This window comes from Anastrepha obliqua, chromosome 1, assembly GCF_027943255.1.
Source record: "Anastrepha obliqua isolate idAnaObli1 chromosome 1, idAnaObli1_1.0, whole genome shotgun sequence".
NCBI lineage: Eukaryota > Metazoa > Arthropoda > Insecta > Diptera > Tephritidae > Anastrepha > Anastrepha obliqua.
The window spans coordinates 92,232,699-92,243,772 of record NC_072892.1 but is presented as its reverse complement, the minus strand read 5'-3'; the positions used below and the strand labels follow the sequence as shown (position 1 = coordinate 92,243,772).

The window sequence follows — 11,074 nt, the reverse complement described above, 5'->3', positions numbered from 1 at the left end:
TCGGATTATTTATATTTTTTACAAATGGCGGCATACGTCAATCATATCTGATACTTGTGAACTAGACAACTGCAATATACAAACGCACAAGCAGTGGAGAGCGTAAAGGTCAAAATGAAGATCTTCGTAACTCAAAATCTTGTTTTTTATTTAGTAAAAAGCTATTCCAAAACATAATTGAATTAATTATATAAAACTGAATAATTTTGCGCCACCTTTTACAATTAAATATCATCAACATAAGCATGGGCACTAGTATACTAACACAGAGAATATATCATTCACAAAAATACTAAACAAGTTAGGACCAAGGACATCATATCCTTCCGGCACAACGGAGCCAACAAAACAAGTCGTGGAAGAGCCAGCTTTACACATTACCTTCTGAGTTCTTATTGAAAGGTAGCTGATCATAAACTTAACAGAACTATCAAAAAATCCAAAAAAGTTAAAATGAGTTACATAGCTGGTCGTGCAATAGCCGATACGCTGAATTTAGTTATTCAAAGCAAAGATGTCCTTGGAGTGTTGAATTCCTGAGAACAACCACGAGTTGATGTGATTAGTTGTTTTGCATACTTTCAGCAACATTAACAATTTTTATGGCTGTCCGCAATGCACAAGCACGGGAACAGTTATTGTATCCAATACAGTTCAAATGTGGGGCGTGACGTTTGACAAATTTTTGCACAACTTTCACGGAAGGCGTTTCTTTTCTACCAAATTTAGAACGTAGTTTTCTTGCAGCTTCGGAAGGGGATTCACCATTTCTCAAGCAAATTTTTAATATTTAATCAATTGCCAACCTTGTTCTAGTATAAATTAATCTACTCATAAACAGCATAATTTTAACCTAACTTGCTTTCCTGTGTCTGCCAAAGTATTTTAGATATATTAAAAAAAATCACTAGTTTAAGCTTCAAACGTTATATGGCTCACTCCTTATTGGCCGTTTGGAGAAATGTTATGTGCATTTTTTTATCTACTACTTGTTTAATGCTACTCTTACTTGTTATTAAATTAAATTTTATTAGATTTTCATAACTTTCAACGCATTAAAATAGCAATAAATTTCTCACTTATCATTGCAGAGTTACACCACCCAGTAATACAAGCAATAAAAATAGCTCCTTTACATATTCAATCAACTCAACCTCACAACGATCCAATACAAAAATTTGATTGCAACACATAATAAATGGGGGACAATATGTGCCACCCATCTACTATTATTTCAGCTACGCTGGTGATTGCCTGCAATTTGTTATTTAGCGCTGTTACACCGGCGTATGCGCCAACAGTGCGGTCGAATTTGGAGATTGTCAAGCAATGGAAATTATTCTCTTTCGATTTTCCACCACTGGCGCCAGTCTCCGATACAAACTACTACAACCAGGTGAATGTGGTGCCAACGAGTATGACGGTCGCATATGATCGCATTTTCATTGCCACACCCAAGCTGTTTTCTGGCGTGCCTGCAACGGTTAGCTACATATCGAAATCGGACTACAGCGAGTCGCCAAGTTTGCAAGTAAGCAAATATCGCTTGACATTATTTGAAAGCAATAAATTTCAAACAACAAAAAAATGTTAATTTGCATTATTAAATTTCAATGACTTTTTTTGCACTTACACACCTTTACATATATGTTTTATAGGCCTATCCCGACTGGTCGTATACTGTTAGCGGCCGTAACAGTTTCAATTGCAGCGATCCATATTTGGTTTCAGTATATCGCATGCGCATAGACTCTTGCAATCGTTTGTGGATCTTAGATGCCGCAGTTTCGCGTACTTTTGAAGACTCCGAACAAACGTGTCAACCGAAAATTTTAGTGTTCGACTTGAGCACAGATCGAGTGGTCAAGCGTATTGACATCCCAGTAAGTAGCCGGAAATGGGAAATCACAAACGTGCATATAAAAAATGGAAGAAATATTAAACTACCAAACGTTTAATTGCAGAAAGATGTATTGCGTAACCAGTCGATACTCGTAAATTTAGTGATTGATGAAACAACTTCTACTTCAGGAACATGTGATGATGTCTTTGTTTATATTGCAGATACCGTGAAACCTGGTAAGCGTATTTACATACGTACATATTTATGATAAATGGTGAGCCAATGGCTGGTTTTCTTTTAAATATTTTTAACCCGTTAAATTAGTACGGGTCAATATTTTTTCAATGATTTTAGCAGAATTACAGCTAAATCATGAAATAAAACTTTATTAAAAGCAAAAATTATTATGTAAATAACTGTAAGATATAACCCCTTTAAAGGGAATGATTCTGCTAACTCTTCGGCAAAAATTTCCACAATTACGCTAATAATACAAGGTGGCGAAAAATTATTCAACCTATTGGAAGATTTATAACTTTGTAAATGGCGTCACAGGCCAATCATTTATTTATTTATTTATTTATTTATTTATTTATTGTCTTTGAATGGATACATTCTTACAGACTATATTAAGCTAATGTACAATAGTTTAGTAGTATACTATGAAAAGAACGATTTAAGATGATTGACTAAGATGCCATACGGCCATGTAAAATCAGCACCAGAAGAATTGAAAAACATATTTAAATCTGCACATGCCCTAGGAATCGGAGCATTCACCCCATAGTTGGTTCTCGAGAAGCCAATTTTAAAGGTTTCATACTGTCGGAGCCTCATATTGGGTATATTAAATTGAATTTTACTTAAAAGGGACGGACAATCAATAGATCCAGAAATGATACGGATAATAAATGAGCACGATAGAATAGATCGTCTGCTATCAAGTTGTTTTAAGTCAATTAATAAACATCGAGAGCGGTACGATGGTACAGGTTCAGAAAAGTTTAAAGATCGGAGCGCAAAACGAAGAAAGACTTTCTGAACTCTCTCAATCCGATTAGACAGACCCATTTGGTACGGTCTCATATTTGGCACTTGTGAACCTGACAGCTCCGGTATACAAGCAATGGACCGCCTAAAGGCCAAAGAAAAGAGTTTTATTTAGTAAAAGGGTTATTCAAGAAAAAATGGGTGATAAATTTTGCGCCAATTTGTAAACGTTATTCCTATTTTTTGCATGCAGGCATTTATTAACGTCATAAAATTATACGTCACTCAAAAAAGAAGTGAATAAAGTAACCAAGGCGAATCTATTAAAGGTGGTGTTGGTAAATCAGCTGATTTGTTTTTTGCCTTCGCTGTGTCCATGGGGCTGTCATCACAGAATACAACAAGGCGAACTAGTTTCGTGTTTTCTACTTTTCCAACACTTTGCCGTGACAGTCAAACGTACAAAAGATTTTTGTTGGTCTAGTGCCACCTTTATTAAATGCGCCTTGAAAGTCCCAATTCGATGCAACAAACTCGCTCATTTTGTGCTGGAGAAGAAAATATCTATCACGAAAACACATGATTTGTACACGCACATGATTGTAAATAAACAAATTTAATTTTTATGGAATCGGTATTTTACGACAATCGCTATTTTATTAGTCCAATGCATAAATAAGTAATTATTTTAAATAAACACATATATGTGCATATATAATTCATTGCTTTTGTGACGATTTAATTTTTTGTAGCTTTGCTTAGTGAGTCTACTGCTACTCACTTTTGTGCAGATAATTTCAATATGTTTACTTCAACTCATTTTCTTAATAGCCATTATTGTTTACGATGGAGCTCGTGATATGGTTTGGCGTCTCTCCCATCCTGCTATGTGGCCCGATCCAGACTTGGGATTGGTACAAGTACTAAACGATCGCTTTTTCATAATGGATGGCATTATTGGGTTGGCTTTGGATACAGTAAATGGCATACTCTATTTCCAACCATTGGCTACCGATCGGTAAGTATGAGACTCATTCTCGGAATTACATAACAGTATTTAATAAACATAGCAAAAAAGCGCATTTCGGTAAAAATTGCTGATAGATCGTTAATGTAATATATAATACAAAGAAAAGAGGACCAAGAATAGATCGTTGATGAACTCCCTTGTATAGTTCTAAAACAGATGATGTTAGTGGCCCACTACAGACAACTTGTGACCCATTTTCCAAAAAAGAGGCAAAAATACTGTAGAGGAAAGTCTACATAATTTGTTGAGTTTTGCCAATAAGATACTGTTGTGAACTAAATTGAATGTCTTTGAGTAGGTAAATGGCGTAAGAAAAGTTACTTTTCCCTCATCTTCGATAACTCCAATCAGCGCAATTATAAATTTATGTCCTTTTCGAAACCCGGATTGCCGTTTGTACAAAAAGGGAGTGCTTAGAAGAAAAAGCGCTTGACTGCCTATGTATGACTAATTCCAATACCTTCGAATGATATGGTAAAATTGTCATTGCCCTGAGTTTACCGTCGCTTTTAGGGATTTAATTTTGGTAATCTAAATGTAAAATATTTCAGGTAAGAAATATCTTTAACATTCAAATATCATGACTTAGAGTAAGCTTACATCAATCTATAGAGGGTATTAAAATTTTTGAAGGAACACATTTTTTTCGCTTGATCAATAACTTGGACACTAAAAAAAACAATATCCCTTTTTGGGTGTTTGGCCAAGCTCCTCCTCCTAATTGTGGTGTGCGCCTTGATGTTGTTCCACAAATGGAGGGACCTACAGTTTCAAGCCGACTCCGAACGGCAGATATTTTTATGACGAGCTTTTCATCACAGAAATACACTCAGAGGTTTACCATTGCCTGCCAAGGGGTAATACCATTTTCTTTGTTTTGGTATTTCTCGGAATCCTTTGAACCTAAGTTCTTCGAATTCCGAATGATAATCACGCACCAACTCATTTGGTAATTTATAATAGTTTTAATCATTTTTGTTTTTTAAGCGTAGTTCATTTCTTACCAAAAACCATATAAATCCTAGTTTGAAACTTTGTGCACAGTAAAAAAAATTTAATTTTGATCAAAATTTTCTATACTATTTAATAAGAATTTTTAGAAAAATCACATGTTAACCACCAAAATTTTGGTATAACAAACTGCAAGTTTGAGGAAGCTCAAAAATCGTGCTGCTCTTTGAAAGATTTTTCTTCTGTTAGACATGCGCATTTTCTCCATATAACGAACACTCGGCAAATGTGTAAGGCTGGAGTCAGGGATGCTTCGAGATTAAGTATTATCTCTATATTCGACTACTAATATTATCACTATACCCTACTAAGTATTTATAAATAAATAGAAGCCAAATAAAAGAAAATTTCGAGCATGCGTTTAATATAATCCCAGTAACACCGCCAGTAAAAAAAATTTCAAAACTCAATTCGATTTTTGATCAATCTCAAATTTGCACTTTTTTGTCATACAAGGTGGCGCAAAAGTAACCTTACGATGTTTTTGGCTGTAATTAAAAAAAAAATGAAAAACTTTGATTCTTCTTGTGGATTACTTTTACTTGGTCTTTTAATTTTTTTTACATCAAGTCGAGAATATGATGTCATGTAAATGGCCGCCGTCACAGTTGATTGCCATTTGAGCCCTTTTTATCGCATTTTCCATCACTTTGGCCAAAACTTCCGGCGATAGGTCCTCACATTCTTGACGGATATTGTCTTTAAGAGCTGCAAGAGTCTGAGGCTTGTTGACATAAACCCCCGACTTCAAAAAGCCCCACAAAAAGAAGTCTGGAGCGGTCAAATCAGGCGATCTAGCTGGCCAGTGTAAATCGCAAAAACGGGAGATTAGGCGCCCGGGAAATGCATCCTTCAGCATATCGGTTGTGGCACGTGCAGTGTGTGCCGTTGCACCATCTTGTTGGAACCACATGTTTTCCAATCGCAATTCATCCAGTTGCGGCAAAAAGAACTCGTTGATCATTGCTCTGTAGCGCTCACCATACACAGTAACCGTTTGGCCCGCGGATTTTCAGTGCCCCAGAAGCCTCATCACTGATGATTATTTTTGATGAAAAATCATCTTCCTCTTGGTGGTGATTAAGGATGGCTTGAGCGTATGTTAGACGCGATTGGCGGTCAGCAGCTAACAGCTGATGCACCGTCTGGACTTTGTTTGTACGGAAACATCTTCAAATGTTGTACCAAAATTCGCTGTAAAGGCCGTCGACTGATACACATTTGCGTGGCACGTCGTCTGGTCGATGTCGACGGCGCTTCCATAACATCCTCGGCTACAGCAGCAATATTCTCTGCAGAACGGCTGTTCCGGGGTCTGCCACGCCTGGCAGCATCTCGTGTTGTGCCAGTCTTTTCGAGGCGAGCGGGTAAACGTCGCAGTGTTTCACCAGTAGGCGTTGGACGGCGAGAAAATCTGCGACGAAATTCACGTTGTGCCAAAGTCACCGACCGATTATTGGTCAAATAAATAGTCAGCAATATTCCGCGTTCTGGAGCAGTGTAGCGTAATATTATTTATTAACGTGTATTTCGCATGTGTTTACTACACAAATGTCAAAACAGAACTGATATTAGGAGCCAATCGCAAAATTTATAGCATTTTCTGATAGGAGGATTACTTTAGCGCCACCTGTTATTTTTGACTGGCTAAAACTTTAGATTTGCTAAAATTTAATGAGCTATAAAATTTTATACCCGGATTTCATCGAAGGCTCTAAACAAAAAGTTTAAAATTTTGATGATAATTTACTAAATTTTTTTAAAGTATGTACAACATTTGAAACTTTGTGCTACATGGTTTTTCTTGTACTGTGAACTATATTTTTGTGAAAATAATTAAAATTAAAAAATAAATAAATAGTTTAAACTTGTCAATATGTTGTACTTCGTTTAACGTTGTCAGTGCAAAAACGCTTATTTACCAAAAACTTGAAACAGCTATAATATTTCGAAAACGAATACTACTCCAGGCGTCTATGCACATCCTTTATCGAGGGTAACGTGAAACAGTAGAAGAAATTCCGGCTCTACTAGCTAAATCATGTCGTCTGAATGAATGTCGTTCCAACTCTAAATATATTCGATGTGGTGCCTGCTGATGGTAGCAGAGAAAGTAGCCCTTATGTGTGTTGAACAGTTGGAGCAGGTCTTGTCTTTACTTAATGTGTCCATAATCGCTTGAGCAGTTATCGCTACAAACTAGAAGAGGAAGGTCAATAAGTAGCATACTAAACAGTATCCTCACCGAAAACTTTAATATGGAGAATGTTTTTGCGCGATGGATGCTGAGAATGTTAACTAAAGAACACCAAGGGAGGCGATTTCGCATTTCAAGTGCGAAGGCAAACAATTTTTAGATGTTACGAAAAATTTTTTATTTCATTTGTAGACATGAATGAAACCTGATTATGTCAATTTGACTTTGAGATGAATCAAATGCACACGGACTGGAAGATAAGAAGTTCAATGTTACAATCTCTGTTAGAAATATTGTGGCGTTTTTTAGACGCCAAGTTTCGTAATCGAAGCGTGTTCACCGCACAAAATTATATTCTAAGCCAGTGTCATATAAAAAAATGAGTTTTATAGGCCTGTGTTATTCAAGTGAACCTCTGGAATCGGCAAACCTGAATCAAAATAATGAAAAAGTTCGCACAGAAATTCGTTTCTAAAATGGGCAACCATTTTTTATTTCAATAGCAAGCACTGTATCAATAAGTGTCAAAAAGCTGTGCAAATTAACTTTTTAGAAACACCTAATACTTGACGTAAACTTGTTTAAACAAATAAATATTACTGGAATATTTAGATAGATCAACGTTCTTTCACTTTTTACTTCGGATAAATGACTTACATTTTTCCTTATTAAATATTAATATTCTATTCTTCCTACTCCAATATCTCACACTTTCTTCATTTCACATTTTTCTTTCAGTATCTTCTCAATAACAAAAGATGCGCTTCGTGCAGGCCCACGACGATTGCATGATGTACTACCAATCCGCTTCCTGGGCAAGAAGTCTTCCCAGGGTCTACCACTCTACATAGCGCCACAAGATGGTAGTCTCCTATTCAGTCCCGTCACTGAAACGGCAATTGTGTCTTGGAATCCGCAAACAAATAAGCAGGCTGTTCTTTCCTACGATGCAGATGCACTACAATTCGTTGCCGATATTAGCGATTCGCCATGGGATAATGGTGTGGTTTATGCTATGTCCTCAAAGTTCAATCGCTTCACATTAGAAACAGTTAACCGACAAGAGATAAACTTCCGATTGATGCGGTTTAAATATCCCAGTGCAAGTGCAGTGACGTCACAAACCCTCTTCAAACCATCTGATCCCATTAGAAGTGATCTTTATACGAATGGGCAGCGTTTGAATGCTTTGAATGATACAGTTTACACGCGTGGCGATGAGCGATCAGTGCCATCTCCTAGTGTAGTCTACAATTTGGAACAAAATGCAAAAGTTTATCAACTGCATGGCATACGAAATGGACTACATACCTTCATGGGAAATAGTGTGCCAGCAGTGACGAATGGTTTTCCGCTCGGACTTAGTTATAGCTATAGTTTGGAACATGGCGGCAATTAAGTGGCGCCTTTGCGAGTATTAAACTTGGCGGCTAACAGGTTATTGTTAGGAGCTCGTGAAGTGCAACCAATTGATGTAAATATGTGTATGATTAGAAGTCGTATTTGGTATTTTGTAAATATTTTTTTATGGTTATATGTAGTTGAGATTTTTTTACGTGAATTTGTATAATTAGCCACAAATTAAAATGAATTTAATAAAATTTTTAAAACATTACAATACATTCCGTTTTATTTTGAACAACTTAAGTGATATATGCTCCTTTATTTCATCATCAGCGTGCTGTTATTTGCTCTTTCTTTATGCATGTGCTATTCTCTACACGGAAATTAAGAGTATACCAAAGAGCTTCACTGCGCATGACTCACATCTCTATGAGTCCTTTTTGGCAGTGAACTCTCATCGTTTAATTGCGCCACCAAAAGCTCACTATCCATCAGCTGCTGAGCATCCTGCAAAGTTCATAAGCTGTAGCGTTATATATATTGCACAAATCGCAGTGCAAATCTTCAGTCGTTGACGGCTCTTTGATGTGCGAATCATCTGGCAAATGGAAAACTGCGAACGCATTATAATTTCTATGTAAAAAAAATAAAAAAAAATGTTATTGGTTGAAAATATATGAGATGAAATGCTTAACGGTACTTTCGCAGTCGCGTTTACAAATTTCGCGTCGGTTCGGTTATTAACTACAAAGGTTTAAATTATCTCACGAATAATTAGCACAAATCGTTGTGGTGCTCGAGTGAATGTGCGGGCGTTGCGTATACGCCACAACAAACCTTTTGGGCGTAAATTAGTATTGCATTCGATCTGTGCCGTTATAAGTGCGTGTATTATTTGTAATTGTGAGTATGCAGGTTTTAGAAACTGAATTCTATGTGACAAGTAGCAACAAGTTAGTTTAATGCACCAAACTGCCAACTGAAAGGGAGAGAATTGGCAAATTATAAGGATTACGAAAAAATGATAAAAAATATTTTCTATAGTTTTCATTTATAGCTGGGAATTTAAAACGAAAATTAAAATAATCTGCTATAAATAATATCGAGAGCGAAAAGTAAATTATGTGTGTATTTGGAACTGAAAATCAAATTTAATCTCACACGCTCATACTTTAAGAATATTAACAATACAAAAAAAGCAATAATAATATTATTACTAAAATAGCAAACATTAAAAATAATATTTACATAATAATAAAAACTATCAGAAGTGCAAAAATCATCTTATTCATCAACGCTAACACATAAAGCCAATTCATGAATTCATCTGAACATTATTCTGCTTTAATACAGCTATCGAGTAAACTTAGTTAGGATTATCCAATTCAAAATCGAAGATGTGATATTTTGTTTAATAATACTTTTTCATTTGAATACTGCAATTGAAGACGGTGTAGTCCCTATTGATAAAACACTTTACCAGATAATCTTCACAAACCTCTCTTGAGGCGAATTTTGTACCATCAATCAAATTTTTCAAATACTTAACCAAGTCACTTGGTGGCGGGTTTGAAACGTGAAGCAAGCGCATTAGAATGTTCCATTCTAGCTCTTACAGTTTTTGGTACGACATTAAAAATGTAATGAATGAAACACAACACACAACAACATATAAACAATTCTCGTCGCCTATGATCAGTTGTTGACAGCAAAGGTCTCAATGTGTTTCTTTTGATGGGAGCAAATCGCACCAGTTGATCTCCATTCAATTCATAAGCTAGCAAATTCAGTTACCTTAAAAATTAAGTATCATTTGTTTGATCAGTTGAGCTATTAGCGAGATATTAAATATTTTAATAATACCTCATTTTTTTACACCGCCCTGGTCGGCTTTTGTCGACATAAACAAAAAAAAAATTAAAAATTACATAGATACTCTTTAATATAATAGTCTCCATTGTGACAATGGGCGCCAATATTGCTACATTTTTATCGATTCCGAATATTATAATTGTAAGATGGGAAAAGTGGGTAAAGTAAAAATTAATTAAAAAATTGAAAAATATATAAATATACATGGTTTCTCAGAATTTAATATAGCTAATCATTAATCTTTCACTTATCCAGTTCTAAGGCACCGCACACAGAATAAAAGGATTGCGATCAGGTGGGGATCGGTTGTTGACACGTGGATACGGCAATGAGGATGCCTTCACTTAAGAAGTTAAACAGATAACTTAATTGAAGGATGTCGAAATTTAACTTATTGAGAAAAAAAATAGCATTTCACTTAGTAACACATGAGCTGAAAAGTCCCAGCCCTAACAAAGAAAACTCGGTTTTTGCTCAAAATTAGCTTTATTCATCAACGTAAATAGTTTCCATTAAGAACAACGCAATCATTCCAGCGTCGCTCCAATTTATTTTATTTTTTGCCTCAAAATAGGTCCGAGCGAAATTTTTCACCGGCGAGCCAAATCTGGCGAAAATCCATTCATGTAGTTTTGCCATTGTTTTCATTGGCTCAGACGTTCTTGTTTATGGACAACAGTTAGCAAACGCAGCACCCACTTAGAACAGAGCTTCCTCGTAGTCAAATGATCATGCAGTATAAAGCCAACACATTCTTTTGATATTTTCACGATATCAGCTAACTCAT

At 35.8% G+C, this 11,074-nt stretch overlaps 1 protein-coding gene across 1 annotated transcript; it reads left to right on the top strand.

Annotated features, from left to right (window-relative positions):
* The first annotated feature begins 1,094 nt into the window (after positions 1-1,094).
* On the top strand, positions 1,095-8,691 carry LOC129253354 (major royal jelly protein 1-like). The gene is made up of 5 exons (XM_054891699.1): positions 1,095-1,531; positions 1,659-1,883; positions 1,965-2,079; positions 3,665-3,851; positions 7,810-8,691. Exons 1-5 carry the CDS (start codon positions 1,199-1,201, stop codon positions 8,468-8,470), a joined length of 1,521 nt encoding a protein of 506 aa, XP_054747674.1. The 5' UTR covers positions 1,095-1,198; the 3' UTR covers positions 8,471-8,691.
* The last annotated feature ends 2,383 nt before the right edge of the window (positions 8,692-11,074 follow it).